The sequence below is a fragment of the Embiotoca jacksoni genome, unplaced genomic scaffold, assembly GCF_022577435.1.
Source record: "Embiotoca jacksoni isolate LCO1_2020_lvr unplaced genomic scaffold, fEmbJac1.0.p SCAF_94, whole genome shotgun sequence".
In the NCBI taxonomy this organism is placed as follows: Eukaryota; Metazoa; Chordata; class Actinopteri; family Embiotocidae; genus Embiotoca; species Embiotoca jacksoni.
The window spans coordinates 644895-665586 of NW_027185452.1; the positions used below are offsets into that span (position 1 = coordinate 644895).

At 43.5% G+C, this 20692-nt stretch overlaps 2 protein-coding genes across 3 annotated transcripts; one reads left to right on the plus strand and one right to left on the minus strand.

Annotated features, from left to right (window-relative positions):
* Nucleotides 1-544: 544 nt before the first annotated feature.
* On the plus strand, nt 545-11972 carry dph5 (diphthamide biosynthesis 5; the record flags this gene model as incomplete). The annotated part of the gene is given in 8 exon segments (XM_069141957.1): nt 545-677; nt 1020-1207; nt 6490-6614; nt 7618-7726; nt 8487-8607; nt 10377-10416; nt 10712-10815; nt 11595-11972. Coding segments are annotated over 8 exon segments (984 nt in total). The 3' UTR covers nt 11828-11972.
* slc30a7 (solute carrier family 30 member 7) lies at nt 11970-20692 on the minus strand. Of its 2 annotated transcripts, XM_069141953.1 has the most exons (11): nt 20569-20692; nt 20217-20318; nt 18244-18357; nt 18061-18148; nt 17269-17398; nt 16758-16949; nt 16485-16535; nt 15508-15643; nt 13019-13109; nt 12591-12740; nt 11970-12490 (listed from the first exon to the last, which is right to left on the minus strand). In XM_069141953.1, the coding sequence occupies exons 1-11, from the start codon at nt 20646-20648 to the stop codon at nt 12443-12445; spliced, it is 1182 nt and encodes a 393-aa protein (XP_068998054.1). In that variant the 5' UTR covers nt 20649-20692; the 3' UTR covers nt 11970-12442. The 2 variants fall into 2 exon arrangements, with proteins under 2 accessions (XP_068998054.1, XP_068998055.1); XM_069141954.1 differs by lacking the exon at nt 20569-20692 and having other exon boundaries at nt 18244-18352; nt 20217-20304.

The window sequence follows — 20692 nt, forward strand, 5'->3', positions numbered from 1 at the left end:
GACACAAATGTGTTTTGACCTTTGACCCCCAAAATTAAACTTTCATCTTTGAGTCAAAGTGAATGTTTTTGCCAAATTTGAGGAAATTCCCTCAAGATGTTCGTGAGATGTCGTGTTTATCACAGATCAGATTAATTCAACAGCAGCAACATGTTCAGTTAAAATCTGAAAGTCTAAAACCATAAAAGAGGAAGTCCGTCTTCATACAAACACTTTTCTGTTTTTAGACACTTCTGCTTCTTCTGGAGTTCTTTGAATTTTCTCTTTTTCACTTTTTAACTTGCTCAGAAATCGTTTCAGATAACTGAACTTCTTCCTTGGAAATTTTCTTTTTGTTTTTGGGTGTTTCACAGAATGAACACTGGTGACAGATTAACTTCTTTTAAACTTCTACTCAACCATTAAACACAAAGCTTCATACTTACAGAGAAGCTCAGGTAAACTTGGGAACATATCCTCAGATGGGCAGGCCGGGCAATGTCCTATTTCGAGCCTGCCTTCATTCATAATTTTTTATTTTTTGCTTGTTTTTCTGTTTTTACAGGTTTAAAAATGTGCTGTTGAAATTACAACTGTCCTCTCTGAGACATGAAGAAAGCCTCTTCAGTTCGGCATGAATAAAACCCACCAAGCACCTATCGTCACAGACTCACCTGTTAACTGCTATGATATCTGGGGTAGATGGTGTAATCATGAAAAATATACCGAATTCCTTCATTATATGTGAGCCGAATTAAAGATTGGTTTATATACTACCGAAAAACAAGCATATAAGATGTATTTAATTTGCACAATGCGCTGCCGAGTCACACGGAGCTGTTAAATACCCAATTTTGTAAATGGAGTTTGGCGTGACATCCGTCTCCTCCGCTGCGGAAAGTGTCGCGGCTGCAGCTGTCGTAACTGTAAACATTTTACGACAAGCCGTATTCCAGTCGGTACAGTGAGACCACACGTGAGTGTGTGAAAACTGTAAGTTAAAGGGCGGATTTTTCTCTTTCGTGCTTCACGGTGGGAAGTTTTCGCGGCGGCAGTTGGACACCGACTCTGTGCGGACAGCGACGCCGGCAGGATGCTCTATCTGATCGGCCTGGGGCTCGGAGACGCCGCCGACATCACGGTGAAGGGTCTGCAGGCGGTGAAGAGCTGCTCCAGAGTTTACCTGGAGGCCTACACGTCCATCCTGACCGTGGGCAAAGAAGCGCTGGTGAGTACACGCTTACTTTAAACTATTAAAATACAAAACGTAATTCAAGATCAATAATAATACGAATTTTCGGTGCACTGTTTTTAAAACGGAAGTAAAATTGTTTAAAAACAGCTAAATGAAACCGATATAAGAAGATCAAATCTATGGTGGCCATTCGAGGACAAAATACGTTATAAAAGTCAAAGCACAAACAGACGGTGAGAGGTCACCATGGAAACCAGGTCCAGAAAGAGATAACTGACATTAGATTAACATTTAAAGTGAAATTAAATGAAATAAAGGAGTTTCAGCAAAGTGAGGTGAGTTCGCCCGATGACACCGATGACAGGTGTTCAGGTGTTTCTTGGACCGGTTACTTTAAAAAGCTGCTCTGAAGGGGTTTTTGTCAATCAAACAGACACGCCCCCCAAAAACAGGTGTTCTTGAATCTTCTTTTCTAATGAATGAGGGATTATTTTCAGATGGACCTCCAGAAAACTAATAAGAAGGAGTGACTTTAGCTAACAACACCGAGATAACTGATGGACACATTTTATTCACTTTGGATTTGATGGTAATGGTTTTGGTTTTGATCGTCAAAGGTCAACGTCAGTATGACCTCTTGTTCGTCCGATCCGTTTGTCCTGTTCTTGTAGTTGTGTATGAACCCTCCAGGTTTTGGAATTGATCTTTTTTTGCAGCAACACTTGTATGAGTTTGGACAGATATGCTTGTAAACTACAACTTGACTGGTTGGTGGAGGCGTACAACAGCTCGGCAGTAATTCTAGTTTGAAAATGTTTCAGGTTTTACCATCAAACAAGAGATTTAGAGATGAAATAAACACCTAAAAAGACAAAAACAGAAATGAAAAGTTTTTGAGTGAATGTGACGTCCTCCACAATGACTGGGCTCAGGTGGAGCCCAGGACGGCCTGCCTGCTGCACTTAAGCCTTATAATAGCAGGAAAATCTTGAATGTAATGAAATCGTCCACTTTTTATTGTTGTCATTTGTTTGTCTGGAGTCAAAGTGAACATTTGTACCAAATTGCAAGAAGGTCCCTCATAGTGATCCTGAGATATCGTGTTCACAGGAATAGCAAAGACATGAGGTCACAGTGACCTTGAAGTTTGACCTTTGACCACCGAACTCTAATCAGTTCATCTTTGAGGCAAAGTTAACGATTGTGCCCTGTGAAGAAATTCCCTCCAGGCGTACCTGAGTTATCATGTTTATGAGAATACGTTGAGTTAGTGTCACATCATCCTCGACCTTCGATGGTTCCACGGAATCTTTTCCAACTTTGGCAGCAACGTTCACTTGGTCTTATGAATGAGCTGATTGGAGTTTGGGGGTCAAAGTTCAAGGTCGCTCTTACGACACATTCCTCCCATCCGGTCGTCCCATTCTCATGGAAACAATATCGCAGGAACACTTCACTTCGTTCAAACAGTTTGCTGCTCTGGAAGAAAGACAAATTTCAGACGAATTTTCTGACAATAAAGACCAATGGAATCCAAAAACACGAGATATGTTACGATGCTGCTGTTTTCCTGAAGTTTGTGGATGACTTTGGTGCAGCTGTTTGGTGTTTTTTTACATCAAGCAAATTGTAAAAAGTTTTTAACAAAACACTATGCAATTTTTTTACCATTATTAGTACCATATCTGTATAAAAGTCACTTCACAGATGACGGAAAAACAACACCCAAAAAGTCTGAAGACAAAACTGTCCACAATGACTCGGTTCAGGTGGTCCAGGTGGGCCAGGGGGTCAAGGTGGGCCAGGGGGTCCAGGTGGGCCAGGGGGTCCAGGTGGTCCAGGTGGTTCAGGTGGTCCAGGTGGTCCAGGTGGTTTCCAGGTGGTCCAGGTGGTTCAGGTGGTCCAGGGAGTTTCCAGGTGGTCCACGGGGTCCAGGTGGGCCAGGTGGTCCAGGTGGTTCAGGTGGTTCAGGTGGGTCAGGTGATTTCCAGGTGGTCCAGGTGGTCCAGGTGGGCCAGGTGGTCCAGGTGGTTCAGGTGGTTCAGGTGGGTCAGGTGGTTTCCAGGTGGTCCAGGTGGTTTCCAGGTGGTTTCCAGGTGGTTTCCAGGTGGTCCAGGTGGTTTCCAGGTGGTTTCCAGGTGGTTTCCAGTGGGTCCAGGGGGTCCAGAGGGTCCACGTGGTCCAGGTGGTTTCCAGGTGGTTTCCAGGACTGCCCGGCTGCTGCACCTCAGCTTTGGAATGAAAACCGTCAATGCAAATAGTCCAGTTTTATCATCATTATTAGTTTGTTTTCCAGAGTTTTAAGGCCGAAAGCCTTTGAGGAGCCTGCGAGTGACCTTGACAGGATTTGATTTGCAAAGATCTAATTAGAATGTTGGAAGGACCTTGAGGCTTGTTTATACGTATGCAAACGTCTCTTCAGTCCAATGTCAGAAAACCAAATCCCAGTCCCGTTCCTTCCAGAACACCTCTGAACCAAGATGAAGACACTCGTCCTCACACTGCTCGTTCTTACAAGTGCTCGCTGTCTGTCTGCAAAACATGTTTTTATCGGAGACGGAATGTCCTGGTTTGAAGCTCAGGAGTACTGCAGGAAGTACCACACTGACCTTTCACCCCTCAGCACCAAGCTGGAGAAAGACGTGTTCACAAACTCTGAGATTGGGAACAAAGTAGGATGGATCGGTCTCTACTGGGTTGGAGATGGATGGAGATGGTCAGGAGGAGACAATGCTACCTACACCTTCTGGCATGAGCAGAGGCCGTTTTATACACATGTATTATGGTACACGAGTGGATGGTATAAAAGCCCTCCCTCCAATCGCCAAAACTTCTTCTGCTTGAACCTGGTGGTGGTGGAGGAGGAGAAGTCCTGGGAGGAGGCTCTGGAGCACTGCAGAGAGAACCACAAGGACTTCACCAGCCTGCTCTCCAAGACCGAGACCCTTCTGGCCCTGACGGAGATCCAGCACCAGCGCATCACTGACCGGGTGTGGATCGGCCTGCGCTTCCTGGGGGACAGCTGGATCTGGGTGAACGGAGACCCTCTGGAGTACGAGGGCTGGTCCCAGGAAGGACATCAGGACCAACAGTGTCCAGTGTGGAACCGCTGTGGAGCTCTCACCAAAGAGGGACTGTGGGAGAACCGGGACTGCAGAGAGAGACTCAACTTCATCTGTGTCTGAGTGACGGAACAAGAAGTTGTAAAATCAGTAGAAATGCTTGCAGAGTTCGAATAGATTTTCAGTTTTAGCTCGTTTTTCATATCAGTAGTAAAGAATGTTATAGCTTGTTTTGGGTTTTTTATTTCAAAATAATCTCTCTGAACTGAAGACGTTCATGATTAATAACAGAATTGTTCTGAAACCCTCAGAAAAATAACCCCAAAAAACAGCACAAGAACCAACATCAAATGTCATAAAACTCATTAAATATGGACCAGAACTGGTGAAAAAAAACACATTTCTATCTAAAAAAAATTTTTTTTAAATTTAAATCGCAGCAAATACAGTATAATAATCATTCACCTGTTTATGTCAAGCTATCAATATAAGACTGTATGTAGACGTCTGTGTGACGCAGCAATCGTTTCCATTTTCCCTGCACTGTTTTCTGATGGTGGTTTTTATTTAAAGATATAACCAAAGTTCATATTATTTTTCATGTTTACAGATGGTGTTGTGCAGTGGTATTTACCTGATATTGATTTATAAGTTTACAATCTGTTTCCACCTTTGTTTAAGTAGGGAGATAAACTATGTATAATGTTCATTTTATTTCAGTTAATGTTCAACTGTTTTTCCCCCTTTATTGTAAGTTAAATACTTGTTCACCTACTTGTTATTACTCTGTTCATTTATTTAACGTGTCTTTGTGGTGTACACACCTGTTAGCCTGAGATGTACCAGCTGCTTTCTAAATATTCAATAAAAAAAAAAATAACTCGTGAAAAAAAACCAGCTTGATTAATCATCATTTTAAAAATGTCCTCATATCCCTGCAAAATATTTTTTTTATAATTTGATATAGTTTTTTTTAATATCAGGTCAAGTTTAGCATTTCCTCCGTCGTCGTCGTTGTGCTATTTTGGAGCCTGATATGACCATATTTGGACGAGCTGGGGAGGAGCGAGGGGCGGTTCTCCTGACTCTCTGCCCCGCCTACCTATACTAGAAACCTGACTGCACCACAGGCCTGTCAATCAAATAACCCCACCCTCAAACGGGTGAATTTATCTAATGACACCATAATGACTTGTGGAAAACATTTACTGACTTTGTGTTTCAAGAGAGAAGTTGGTGCTTTTTGAATGAGAGTCTATTGGAGCCGGAGGTGTTTTAGAGCCCCTGTTGGCCCTCAGTGGTATTACACGCTCCCGAAAGCTCTTTATTTAACTTCAGAGCTGAGACAAAGCGTCTGGTCCGCCCTGAACTTCCCAATCACAAAAACACCAAGCAAACAGAAGACAAAGGTCTACCGTGGGCTTCCAACTGGAAACTGTAGAAACAAAAAGACTTCTCACTCCTACAACTGCTCACAAGTTGAAGATATTTACAAGCGCTTTGTACAAACTAAACAGGTTCGTCTACACAGGTTGACCAGCATCAGCAACTTTACAAACCAAATCTAATTTTACTATCAAAATACAGCCATGCGCTGAAAACATAAACAAATGTAGGCATCCTGTTGGTAGAGTGATGGAGGTGTTACCTGCTTTATTAGTGTGTAAAGTACTTCATTAGTGTGTAAAGTACTTCTTTAATGTGTAAAGTACTTCATTAGTGTGTAAAGTACTTCTTTAATGTGTAAAGTACTTCATTAGTGTGTAAAGTACTTCTTTAATGTGTAAAGTACTTCATTAGTGTGTAAAGTACTTCTTTAATGTGTAAAGTACTTCATTAGTGTGTAAAGTACTTCATTAGTGTGTAAAGTACTTTATTAATGTGTAAAGTACTTCATTAATGTTAATGTGTAAAGTACTTCATCGGTGTGTAAAGTACTTCTTTAATGTGTAAAGTACTTCATTAGTGTTAATGTGTAAAGTACTTCATCGGTGTGTAAAGTACTTCATCGGTGTGTAAAGTACTTCTTTAATGTGTAAAGTACTTCATTAGTGTGTAAAGTACTACATTAGTGTGTAAAGTACTTCTTTAATGTGTAAAGTACTTCATTAGTGTGTAAAGTACTTTATTAATGTGTAAAGTACCCTATTAGTGTGTAAAGTACTCCATTAGTGTGTAAAGTACTTTATTAATGTGTAAAGTACTTCATCGGTGTGTAAAGTACTTCATCGGTGTGCTAACTGTGGTCCTCAGGAGGAGTACTACGGGAAGCAGCTGATCCTGGCAGACAGAGATCTGGTTGAACAAGAAGCTGAAGACATCCTGAAGGACGCCGATGTGGCCGACGTGGCCTTCCTGGTGGTGGGCGACCCGTTCGGGTGAGTCACGCCGTCCACGTATCGGCACCGCAGACCGTATTGATCCCACCGGTCTGAGTTCTGCTGCGTCAGCGCGGTCTCGTCGGACCGCAGGGTTTCTGTCTGAGCGGCTCGACCTGGTTTCAGCAGATTTCTCCTCAGAACCGGCGGATTCCTCCGAGAGTTAATGACAGAGTGCCGAGCAGCTCGCCTGCTGCCTCCAACCCAACCGACTCGGACGGCTGGTTTCACCAGAATGTCGGTTTTACAGTTTACATGAGAAGAGAAGCTGCTGCTTCTAAAAATGGAGAAGTTTCTTTTCATCACACTGAGATTTGACCGCCGTGTGACCTCAACATCTGGATGTCAATCAAACAGCATTCAACCAAAACCTGACCAAACACATCTGCACGAGTTAATGTCCACTTCACCGTCTGTAGGAACAGCGGGACAGCCCGGTGTCTGTGATGAGTTCACTGTCTGTAATAACAGCGGGACAGCCCGGTGTCTGTGATGAGTTCACTGTCTGTAATAACAGCGGGACAGCCCGGTGTCTGTGATGAGTTCACTGTCTGTAATAACAGCGGGACAGTCCGGTGTCTGTGGTGAGTTCACTGTCTGTAATAACAGCGGGACAGTCCGGTGTCTGTGGTGAGTTCACTGTCTGTAATAACAGCGGGACAGTCCGGTGTCTGTGATGAGTTCACTGTCTGTAATAACAGCGGGACAGTCCGGTGTCTGTGGTGAGTTCACTGTCTGTAATAACAGCGGGACAGCCCGGTGTCTGTGGTGAGTTCACTGTCTGTAATAACAGCGGGACAGTCCGGTGTCTGTGATGAGTTCACTGTCTGTAATAACAGCGGGACAGTCCGGTGTCTGTGGTGAGTTCACTGTCTGTAATAACAGCGGGACAGTCCGGTGTCTGTGGTGAGTTCACTGTCTGTAATAACAGCGGGACAGTCCGGTGTCTGTGGTGAGTTCACTGTCTGTAATAATAAAAGTTGATCTTTGTCTCGTCCTGCAGAGCCACCACCCACAGTGACCTGGTCCTGCGAGCAGTGCATGCTGGGATACCGTACAAAGTCATCCACAACGCCTCCATCATGAACGCAGTGGGCTGCTGCGGGCTGCAGGTAAATCTTTCTCCAGCAGCAGGTGGAGATTATTTGCGTATTCAAAACATCCGGCATTAAGTAGCCGCCGGTTTGTTTCTTAGAAAACATTTTGTAAAGTTTTATAGAGTTTTAATGAATAACAGGAGCTTTAAAATCCATCAGTGATGCAGCGAGATGAACTTATTTCAGTCCAGGGAGGCGTCTGTGCTGAGGACAAAACATTTGAGGTTCTCCGAGGTGCCCTGTAGGCAGAACTCAGGGCACATCACCTCGAGAAAATATCTCCTCGTCTGCCTGAGAGTCGGTGCTGAGGGCAGAGCCGACGCCCAGCTGCTGATGAACCTCATTCAACTTTGTCATTATTGCTGTGACATCACATTAACATGGTCTCATCAATAACAGAGCTGTCACTCAAAGCAGCCAATCAGAGAGCAGGAGCCACAGACCGATTAGCATTAATGCTCACACAGTATCTCCTCTGGGAGGTCGTTAATATGCTAATGAGCTCCGTGCTCCCTCCAGTGGGAGTGAATCCCATCAGCCCCTGCTGTCAGCGGACGCCCCCCCCCCCCCCCACACACACCGGACGCCTGCAGGGCTTTTCTTTATGTTGTTATAGTATTTTATTTGGAACAAAGGTTCAGTCGGCCTCAAAGAGATGATGATACTAATATTAATAATAATAATATCAATAAAAAAATTATAAGAGTTCAGTTGTGAGGAAGAGCATTACAACATAATTAAGTTAAAATCAATAATCAGTGTGTGTGTGTCTCAGCTGTATAACTTCGGGGAGACGGTGTCGTTGGTGTTTTGGACGGACACGTGGAGACCGGAGAGCTTCTACGACAAAATCTGTAAAAACAGAGCAGCTGGACTGCACACGCTCTGTCTGCTGGGTGAGACGTGCACACGCACACGCACACGCACACGCAAAGTATCAGAAAAATTAGTGATTGAAACCTTTATTGTCTGAAGAGGAGTTTTCATCAACAACAACAAACAAACAAGACAACAGTTTAAAATGATAAAAATACATAAACATCAAAAGACAAGAAAAAGCTAAACAAAAATCATGAAAACATGATAAACGGCATCATTTCACAACTCAGGAACAGGAATATGCGTAAAATCTCCTGATTTAATATTTGAAATATTCAATAAAAATGAGTATAATAACATCAAAACTAATTTGTATTAAAATATGGAAAAAGACGGTGAAGGTAGCGCTCACCTGTAGAAGTGTCGATGTGAATACGAGACAGATTTGAATTAATATTTCATTCTTCAGTCTTCAGGTGAAAAAAACATTGTAACAAAATAAAAATATATAAATATAAATAACAAAATATTTGACATGTAGCCAAACCTGCCGTGAACACAGACTGTGTATAAAAATGTTCGTATATAGAGTCTGATTCTGAAAAGGGAAGTCGACGCAGAAGTCCCTTGAAAGTGTAATACCACCGAGAGCCACTAGGGGCTCCAATAGACTCCTATTGAAAAAGCATCAAGTTCTCTCCTGCAATACAAAATCAGTAAATGTTTTCCACAAGTCATCATGGTGTCCTTAGATAAACTCCCTCCTTCTGGAAATAACTCCAGCATTCATTAGATATCAGGACTCCAACACAGATATGTTTGGGGGCGGGGCTGGCTTGATTGACAGGGCTGTCGTACAGTCAGGTTCCAAAAAAACAAGATATTAATGGATAAAATTACAGAACTTGAGGCTTCAAAACAGCAGTTGACAAACTGAAGGGTGGCGTCGCTGTTGGGAGTCCAGAACCTTTATTTACATGTTTGAATGTGTCACATTAAATAAAAGAGGCTTGAAACTGAGGGATCGTCTGTTTGAAATACAGATTGATTGAATTTTATTCAATTCATTTAATATTTCTAATCGCATATTTTTTATTTTTTAATACGTTAAAAGAAATGTGCTTTCAAAAACTGTCTTGTGCTGCATTAATAACCGGAATGAAACACCTCCAGTGAGCGAAGACCTGATTTAATGCTGCATTTCAATTTCACATCAGTGTAGAAAGAAGCAGCCTGGAGGTGCTGATGGTGCATTCAGGGAGTCACCAGGTGTCAGGTTACCCCCCTGACCGGTCCGCCATCAATCACCCTGGGCAGCCCCCCCCACCCCCACCCCCACCCCCCCCCCCCCCCCCACACACACACACACACACACACACACACACCACCACCATAAACCAACAGTCCGGTGGGACGTAGACGACCTGCTGGCGTCTGTGGTTAATATTTATAAGAGGAAATAAAAGAGAATAAAGAGTCGGACAGCCGCTCGTCCATCATCGCTCCGCCCACACTCATGAAAACACCTCCGTCACAGTGAACGCAGCAGCAGTGTTCATTTGTTTATTTTAATCATCGAAACTGTGATCGTTAATAAACAGCCAGTTGATCGATGTAGACAAACAATTATTATTACAAATAACATTATTAAACAGCAGTTTTCAAGCAAAAAAGCAAATTTCAGTACTTTCTTTATTATTAATAGAAAATAAAAGTAATTGCACTTTTGACTTTTTTATTTTTTGTCATTGAATAATTAATTGATATTTTCAGCTCTGAACTAAACAAAAAGTTTGAAGTCATTTCATCTAAATTTTCCATTTCTTTTTTCTGATTTTATTGGCAGATATTAAAGTCAAAGAGCAGAGCATCGAGAACATGATGAGGTAAGAACCAGAACAAGATGGAGAACAAGTCCAGATCTAAAACCTGAAGGGTTAGCAAGATATGTTGAGACTTAAATTTCATTGTTTTTACAAGGATATAAAAGTCGTAGTATGTTGTGATAAGTGTAAACAGAGCAGAGTTTTATTGAATATAATGCGGTAGAAGTCCAGCGGCGTCGTCAGGCAGCAGACGGGTGGATAAATAAAAACCTAAAACCAAATCATCACATCAATCTGTTCAATACAGCAATCAGTTTGTGTTCCGGTTAAAGAGCTTTTTTATTATTGATTTCAGAGGGAAGAAGATCTACGAGCCTCCTCGCTACATGACGGTCAGTCAGGCTGCAGATCAGCTGATTCAGATCATCTGCAGGAGGCGGGAGGAGGGGGCGGAGCTTGGTGAGTCACCTGATCTGATCTCATTTTGACTGATTTTGCTGCAAGATAATCTGTTTATTTATCCATCAATTTACCCCGAACACACCGAGTCCAGGAGGAAGATAAAGTTAACTGTTTTCAGAAACAAGTCGTAAAATTTTCACACAAAAGTTTGTTTTAAACTTATTTATAAAACAGCCGTAATAGTTTGACAGACATATTTTGAGAAAAAGTAGTAAACATTTCTTAAAATATATATCGTATTTTGAGAAAGAGTGTTTTTTTAAGAGGGAACATTTTTCCAAAATATATTTTTTATAAATATCATGTAATATTTACAAGAATAAAACAAAAAAATTACGGGAAACATTTTGATCCAGAAAAAAAATTTGAATTTAGAAACTGAAGTTATGATATCTTGACAAAAAGTAACACCAGTATAAAAATATTGTTTCTAGTCATAAAATTTACAAGAATTTGTTTTTATATTTTGGCTATTAAATCATAATAGTTTGAAGCGGGAAAAAAAAAAAACGTAACATGAAGGATTTAGTAATATTTCTGGAAAAAAATAAATTTTAAGATAAAAACTTTTGAGGAATAAATCATAAAAGATGAATGATTCAGGAAAACATGACCGCTTCAGAAAAGCCCCAAAATATGTGGGGAAAAAAGTGATTGTACTATATTCATATTTTCAGATTTAGGTTGCAACATATCGGTAAAAATGTTATTTACATTTCAAGACGAAGGTAGCTTTGGTTTCTGATTGGCTGACCAGTCTCTCCGCCCACCTCCAGGTGTGACGGAGGACGCGGTGTGTGTGGGCGTGGCCCGGCTCGGCTCCGACGACCAGGTGATCCGTGCTGGGACGCTACGTCAGCTGGCGTCATGTGACCTCGGCGCTCCGCTCCATTCGCTGGTCGTCACCGGTCGACTCCACCCGCTGGAGGTCGACATGCTGCGAGTGAACGCAGAACCGGACGTCCTGCAGAACCTGCGCATGATTGACAGCTCAACGTACACCTCCTAACACACGTCTGTCTGCCTGTCTTTGTGAGGACCACGAGTGAAACGAGGTGCTCTCTCTCGTTTCTAATCGTCCGACTTCTTTCTCAAAAACACTTGATGAGCTGTTTACAATGTGATGTCATCAATAAAGATGGAGATCAATATCAGCTCAGAGAAACAGAATCCTTTATTACAGCTTAAAAAAAAAAAGACTTGACACCCACCGACTGGTCACATGGTTTGGTCACATGGTTTGGCACATTTAAAAACAGTGACATCACACTCACTGTGGACCAATCAGCAAGTCCCCGCAGCGATGTCAGCGGTGGGTGTGGTGGTGGGAGGGGCTCAGATTGTCTCTGATAAATGATGAAGGCACTTACCCAGAATGCTTTGCTCCAGTCTAAAAAGTGCAGGAAGGAGGGGGGACCACGTTGCCCACCAATACGGACAGGTATGTTTAAAAAAAAAAAAAATAGGGGGCGGGGCTGTTTGAGTTCATCAGTTCTCTTTGTGCCCCCTCCCCGCCCCGTTGAGCTCAGTCTGTCCTGCAGTGACGAGGGAGGGGGGGGTCAGAGGTCACCTGCAGCAGCAGACTGAATGTGATTGGTCCCAGGAGTTGAGGAGGGCGGAGCATCTACATGGCGGCCGTGTCGACCTGGACGTAAAGCTGTCGAACTCCTGCCTGTGGAGAGACGGAGAAAAAAATACTGCGTTTACTCGTAGTACTACTAACAAGACCGCATCAGGAGGTCTCTGTACAAGGCTGTGGTGCGTTCAGGTACCTGTGTAAAGATGTTGTGCGTCTGGCTGAGGATCCAACGGGTGTCGGCGTCGGGGGCGACCAGCAGCTTTAATGTTCCGATATAAACGTCCGTACACAGAGTCCAGAAGTGAGGCTCCTGGAGGTTGTAAACTCCCTGCAGCTGCTGCACCTGAACACAACACGGCAACACCAGCAAATAAGACTCGTCCACAATGCACAGACATAATGTTTACGGAGGGGGCGGGGTTTATCAGTTACTACGACAACTACTACTGTTCCAGTAACTACTACAAGTACTACTGTTACTACAAGTTGAAGTACAATTTGTTTTGAGTTACAATCACAAATGCAGAGTCAGTTTCTACTACCACTGCAAGTGCTTTATTGGAAGGGGCGGGGCTATGGGTGGGTGTGGCTTGTTGGGAGTGGGTGTGGTTAGTTGCTCACCCTCTGGTAGCACTCTGGCAGGGCCTGGTCCAGCGAAGGTGGCGTTCTCTGCATCAGGATGCCGATGGACTCCTTCAGTAACGGCACCACACTGAGGGTCAGAGGTCAAATATTAATAATATAATACTAATTACTGCTAGTACCAATACAGCTGTGGTTATTACAGTAGTACAAATACAACTACTACTGTAGTACTCCCACCACTCTGCCGAATGATGTACAAATGCTACTACTGTTACTACAGTCTGGTATAGAGAGGCTGTGGCTCAGATGGTAGAGTGGGTTTCACACTAATCAGAAGGTTGGTGGTTCCATCCCCAGCTCCTCCTGTCCACATGCCTAAGTGTCCTTGAGCAAGACACTGAACCCTAAATTGCTCCTGATGGTGAACCATCGGTGTGTTGTAAGTCGCTTTGGATAAAAGCATCAGCTAAATGTAATGTGATGGTACACAGTGACCGAGATTTAACTGGAGTTTGAGTTTATAGAACTCATGCCGTATCGGTCTAAGTTGTGCACTGAGGCTTAGATTCAGATTTCGAGATCTGTTGAGTTTTAACTAAAGTTTGGTTGGAGAAATCTACAGATTTTTAATAGACGTTTGGTTTGAAAGTTTTACTCCTGACACTGAGATTTCTGTCCATAATCTGTAGATTTTGAACTGGAGTTTGGTCTGAGAATTTAAAGATGTTTGACTCGGCTTTGGTTTGAGAATTTATCCACAACTCAACTCCATCTGCAGATTCTACAGATTTTTAAAAGGAGTTTGGTGTGTAACTCTTACCCTGGAGCTCACATTTTTGTGCAGAATCAAACAAAGGTTTGGTCTGAGAATCTAAAAGATGTTTAACTGGGCTCTGGTCTGAGAATGTGACGTTCTTTAAAAGGAGTTTGGTCTGAGATTCTTGAGTTGAGACGGTGGTGACTTTTACTTTCCAGCTTGCAGTAACCTGATACCTGTGGTTGTGTGAAGGCCTCTCAGCTGACCACAGCTCTGCTCTGCTGACTCTTAAATCTGCAGCTGTGTTCACTTCCAGCCTATCAAACCACCAATCAGCACGCATCAACTCCATTTATCACGGGGGCTTCTGGGAAATCTGACCGCCGCATTTACGTCCAGAGGACGAGCGAGCGGAGACCAGTCTCCGGGACTCTCTCCAGGTCCATGCCGGTGGTTTGGCATGTCAGAGCCCATTAACTACTAATTGCACATTCTTTACATTAGTGGAAACTGTTTTCCAAAGTGTCCATCCGGCTGCAGAGTGATCGTTCCCTCCTTCCCTCCAGACAGACGCTGGTTTCAGGTGGTTTTTCTGAGGACTCGTCCTGCGGAGGTGAAACCTGAGAGATCATCCATCACACCGGGTTTCCTTCGCTTTAGTTCAGCTCCGAGCCGAGTTAACAAATGTTCTTCCGACGGTGCGTTCACGGACACTTTCCCGTTTTTAAATGTGACAAACAACTGTCAAGTCACCGTTTCTATGTTTGAGTTTAGCAGTAATAAAAAGGTTCTATGGTTCCTTCAAGAGGTTCTAGGCGGTCTAGTTAGTAAGTACCTAGAGGTTATGAGGGTCATTTGGGAGGTTCTCGGTGACAGTGAAGATCTAGGGTGATCTAGGGGTTCCTTAGAAGGCTCTCGTGGTTTTGGAGAGTCTAGGAATCCTTTGAATGTTCTAGTGGACATTAAAGAGGTTCTAAGGTTCCTTTAGGAGGTTTTAGTTCTCATCTACGAGGTTCTAGTGGACACTGAAGTGTCTTTATGGGTCTGTCTGTTTGAGTGATTGTTTTAGAGGTTGTACTTGTAATTAAAGATGTTCTCAGGGTCCGTTTAGAGATCCCCTAAAACGGTTCTACAGATCTTTCAGGTTCTCGTGGTCTCTGGGGACATTTTCAAGGTGTTTTTGAAGGTCACAGCTGAAGTGGGTTTTACGGGTCCTTTAAGATGTTTAGTCGGGACTTGGTTTGTTTTTGTTCTTGAGGTTCATGTGGACATTGAAGTGGTTTTGCTGGTCCTTCAAAAGGGTCTACTGACCACTGAGGACCACTCCTGCAGAACAAACACACACACACACACACACACACACACACACACACACACACACACACACACACACACACACACAGCTGCAGTCTGTCATTACTTAGACGAGCTGATTGGTCAACTGATGAAGGACGCCCACAACAAAAAGGCAGCTGGCCCCGCCCCCTCCACACACACACACACAGCTGCCAGTCAGTATGGTGTCAGCTGGCCACAAGGTGGCTGTCTGAAGCCCCGCCCACCCTGATGTGGTCTGTTAAAGGCTGTAATCACAGCTGTCAATCAACAGGGTGGAGCCCAGGAGAACACACACACACACACACACACACACACACACACACACACACACTGAACAGTGGAACAAACTGCATTGTACACCATCAGCTGATCGGTGACATCACAGCCCCCCCCCCCCCCCCCCCCCCCCCCCCCAATCAATAAGCGTTACCTGACTCCGATGAGGAGGGCGATCAGCATGGAGCAGATCGGATCCGCGATCATCAGGTCGTATTTCTGCATCAGCAGAGCGGAGATGATCACGCCGATGCTGCCCAGCGTGTCGGCGATGATGTGCAGCAGGACGCCTGAAACACACACACACACACACACACACATCAATCAAACTTTATCAGTACACACCTTTTAGTTCACTTTGAGACACAAGAAATAAAAACGGTTAAAAAAAGTGAAAATGAAACATAAAAATTCGGATAAAAAAAACAATGAAACGACTTAATGCTGGATGATTAAATCAATCGATCAATGATGAAAATTGTTATTCGATACCCTGAAAAAATATCAGTATATAAAAGTAGATGTTTTGTACTTTAAGGAAATTCTGATGTCATTTTATGAAAGATTTGTCCTTTAAAACTCAAATATTATAATAATTTTAACCAAACTGTGGGACTTTGTTGGAAAAAATATTCTGGAATTTACATTTTAAGGAAAGTATGAGGGATTTTACAGGAAGTTGGCTGTCAAAATAAAAGTCTTTCCAGTTTCTCTGATCATTTTAACACATGGTTTGGACATGGTTGGTTTTCAGTTGATGGATAAAAAGGGTATGTGAGGTGGTGTGTGAGCGCCCCCTGCTGGTCGGGAAGGTGAGACCAGCAGCCTTCAGACCTGTTCTCAGGGTTCAAATCTCCACAGACGTGTTTCTTGATGGTTCCAGATTATAACCAATGTTGTATTTTACAGAGTTAATGAATCCTCAGGTGTTTTTTCAGGTCTAATATTTGTTTTTTAATTTCTTTAATTTCGTGTTATTTGTATTTTTTTATTATCTGATTTGTTTGAACTGTGTCTGAACTTGAGCAGCTGCATGTTGTGTTTAAAAGTTTCAAACTGGATGAAGATCTGCGTGTAAATAAAGCAGAAATGTTCCGTGTGATGAGTCATGCGTGTTCATGGTGTTCTCACCCTGCAGGATCTGTTTGCTGGAGCCTTTTCCCGGCGTGTGCAGCAGCTCGTCTGACGGAAACAAAAACACCGGATTCAACACGGAGGACAGGAAATAACAATAATAATAATAATAATAATCCTGATTAAAGTGTGTCTGTAGCATGTCAGTTTGTTTCACCACGACCTTCACTGAAGCATCAGTGCTGTTGCCACGGTAACCCACAGGTTAGTAAACCCTGATCTCTGACTGACTGTGTGAACATGTCGGATCGCCGCGTGTCACGTTCTCACCGTGACAGTGTGGTTCCTCGTGACTGTGTCCATGTCCTCCATGTCCTCCGTGACCGTCATGACTGTGTCCATGTCCTCCGTGACTGTCATGACTGTGTCCGTGTCCTCCGTGTTTGTGCTTGTGGTCGTCTCCTCCGTGACTGTGGCCGTGATTCAGGCTGCCGTTAAACAGTGAGTGGCTGTGACCGTGACCTGAGGACGGAGAGGGAGCGGTCAGAGAACCCAGGTTCTACACATCTGGAGGGAGGTTCTACACATCTGGAGGGAGGTTCTACACATCTGGAGGGAGGTTCTACACATCTGGAGGGAGGTTCTACACATCTGGAGGGAGGTTCTACACATCTGATGGGAGGTTCTACATATCTGATGGGAGGTTCTACATATCTGATGGGAGGTTCTACACATCTGATGGGAGGTTCTACACATCTGCAGTTTGGTTCACTGGTTCTACAGAGATGGAACCAGATCCCACGCAGACCGTTGTGGTTCTGGAGGTTCTGCAGGTCTTTACCTTCGTCTCCGTGTGAGTGACCGTGTCCTCCATGCTGGAACACAAAGATCCCGACCAGGTTCACCAGCAGACCGGCAACAGAGACAGGAAGCAGCCGGTCGTGGTGGACGTCAGGAGGCTCCAGAGCTCTCTGACGGACGGACAGGTGGACAGAGAGACAGACAGAGGGACACATGACATCATCACAGTGATGCACATGTGCAGAATCAAACCTAGAAAGTTTTTCTGATTCATGTTTTCCATCTTTCCATCTGCCTTACAGACTAAAGTCAGGGAATAAAAGTCAAGCAGACTGTGTTTACCTGCAGATACACCAACACACTGATGACTCCATGCAAGGGGTGTGTGTGTGTGTGTGTGTGTGTGTTTCTGTGTGTGTGTGTGTGTGTGTGTGTGTTTCTGTGTGTGTGTGTGTGTGTGTGTTTCTGTGTGTGTGTGTGTGTGTGTGTGTGTGTGTGTGTTTCTGTGTGTGTGTGTGTTTCTGTGTGTGTGTGTGTGTGTTTCTGTGTGTGTGTGTGTGTTTCTGTGTGTGTGTGTGTGTGTGTGTGTGTGTGTGTGTGTTTCTGTGTGTTTCTGTGTGTGTGTGTGTGTGTGTTTCTGTGTGTGTGTGTGTGTGTTTCTGTGTGTGTGTGTGTGTGTGTGTGTGTGTGTGTGTGTGTGTGTGTGTTTCTGTGTGTGTGTGTGTGTGTGTTTCTGTGTGTGTGTTTCTGTGTGTTTCTGTGTGTGTGTGTGTTTCTGTGTGTGTGTGTGTGTGTGTGTGTGTGTGTGTGTGTGTGTGTGTGTGTGTGTTACCTCGACTCCTTCAGAGAAGATGAAGAAAGCGGTGAATATGAGGAAGAGTCCGTTGACGAAGCCCGCCAGAACCTCTGCTCTCACATAACTGCGACACAGACAGGAAAACAGAGCGGTCAAACACGCTGGGGGTCAGAGGGTCAGAGGTTAGAGGTCAGAGGTCAGAGCGGAGGTGGGTCTCACCCGTAGGAGAAGCTGTCGTTGGATCTCCACCGGGATATGACGGAAGCTGCCAGACCTGCCAGCAGGGCGGTGCAGTCGAAGAACATGTGGAAGGAGTCTGAGATGAGACCTAAACTGAACACAGGACACACAGGTAAACAACCGGGTAAACAACCGGGTAAACAACCAGGTAAACAACCGGGTAAATAACCGGGTAAATAACCGGGTAAACAATCGGGTAAACAACCGGGTAAACAACCGGGAAAACAACCGGGTAAATAACCGGGCAAATAACCGGGTAAATAACCGGGTAAACAACCGGGTAAACAACCGGGAAAACAACCGGGTAAACAACCGGGTAAATAACCGGGTAAATAACCGGGAAAACAACCGGGTAAATAACCGGGCAAATAACCGGGTAAACAACCAGGTAAATAACCGGGTAAACAACCGGGAAAACAACCGGGTAAACAACCGGGTAAATAACCGGGTAAATAACCGGGTAAACAACCGGGTAAATAACCGGGCAAATAACCGGGAAAACAACCGGGTAAACAAGTGGGTGAACAACCGGGAAAACAACCGGGTAAACAAGTGGGTGAACAACCGGGTAAACAACCGGGTAAACAAGTGGGTGAACAACCAGGTAAACAACCGGGTAAACAAGTGGGTGAACAACCAGGTAAACCGGGTAAACAACCGGGTAAAAAAAAACAGGTAAACAACTTGCTGGTTTTGGATTATTATTACTGCTGTATTAATGTGTATTTCACTGATTGCAGTTAGTTACTTATTTTATTGTTATTTATCTATTTACCTGTTTGTTTACCTGTTTATTTACCTGTTTGTTTATGTTTGTTTATCTGTTTGTTTACCTGTCTATTTACCTGTTTGTTTATCTGTTTGTTTACCTGTTTGTTTATCTGTTTGTTTACCTGTCTATTTACCTGTTTGTTTACCTGTTTATCTGTTTGTTTACCTGTTTGTTTACCTGTTTGTTTACCTGTTTGTTTATCTGTTTATTTACCTGTTTGTTTATCTGTTTGTTTACATGTTTATCTGTTTGTTTATCTGTTTGTTTATCTGCTTGTTTACCTGTTTACCTGTTTGTTTACCTGTTTATCTGTTTGTTTATCTGTTTATCTGTTTGTTTACCTGTTTGTTTATCTGTTTGTTTACCTGTCTATTTACCTGTTTGTTTATCTGTTTGTTTACCTGTTTGTTTACCTGTTTGTTTATCTGTTTGTTTATCTGTTTGTTTATGTTTGTTTATCTGTTTGTTTACCTGTCTATTTACCTGTTTGTTTACCTGTTTGTTTATCTGTTTGTTTACCTGTCTATTTACCTGTTTGTTTATCTGTTTGTTTACCTGTTTGTTTACCTGTTTGTTTATCTGTTTATCTGTTTGTTTACCTGTTTGTTTATCTGCTTGTTTACATGTTTATCTGTTTGTTTATCTGTTTGTTTATCTGTTTATCTGTTTGTTTACCTGTTTGTTTACCGGTTTGTATACCTGTTTATCTGTTTGTTTACCTGTTTGTTTATCTGTTTGTTTACCTGTTTGTTTACATGTTTATCTGTTTGTTTATCTGTTTGTTTACCTGTTTGTTTACCTGGTTACCGCAGTGTTTACTTTTACTTTTCATATTTGAAGTACAATTTACTGTAAAGTACTCACTTACTTTTATACTTCAGTAATATTTTGAATCCAGTTGTTGTGTTTCAGTCAGAGACCTGAATTATTCCTCTTTCTCTCATCTTTCTGTGACGTTAACTTTTGCTGTTATTTACATGTTCTGATTGATAAATAACAACACGTGTGATGAAGGATCAGCTGTGTGGGAGGAGCTTCAAGCTGCTGACCAACACACACGCGGAGCTGCTCCAGGCTAATGCTAACACATACGTGGCACATCCTGAATACACGCGCGCGCGCACACACGCACGCACACACACACACACACACACACACACACGCACGCGCGCCAGCCTACCTGTTGCTCCAGATGCCGTACGTTAACTCCACGAAGGCGAAGGACAGGTTGAGGCAGAGGAAGAAGAACAGATTCCGGGAGGTTTTATCAGCGAGGATCGACCTGGAACAGAAAACAGTCAGAGGACCAAACCGGGCTATCAGCCCCCCCCCCCCACCCCCCCCGTCACAAACACACGGTAACCGCTGACAAGCTGATAAAACCCGAGTTTAAAGCAGACAGAGCCGCAGAAGGACCGGGTTTATCCGGGCTAGCCGGTTAGCATCCGGCTAGCAGCTTAAGCGTTCAGAGTCATCTGAATGAGTGCTAACAGCTGTTAGCAGCAGTTAGCAGTTAGCAGCGGCGGGTTTACCTGAACCATCCCGACAGTTTCACCAGCAGGTTGAACTTCGCCGGTTTGTACTCGTCGTCTTTCATAGATAAAGGTAACATTTTCACACCGGGACTCGCTCACTCACTCACTCACTCACTCACGG

What these genes read in the sequence shown, in the direction of transcription:
- slc30a7 (XM_069141953.1), bottom strand. Translation starts at nt 20,648, where the DNA reads ATGTTACCTTTATCTATGAAAGACGACGAGTACAAACCGGCGAAGTTC. An exon ending in AAACTGTCGGGATGGTTCAG is followed by an intron (nt 20,319 to 20,568) that starts GTAAACCCGCCG and finishes TTTCTGTTCCAG; the next exon opens with GTCGATCCTCGCTGATAAAA. An exon ending in CGAGGAACCACACTGTCACG is followed by an intron (nt 16,536 to 16,757) that starts GTGAGAACGTGA and finishes TGTTTCCGTCAG; the next exon opens with ACGAGCTGCTGCACACGCCG.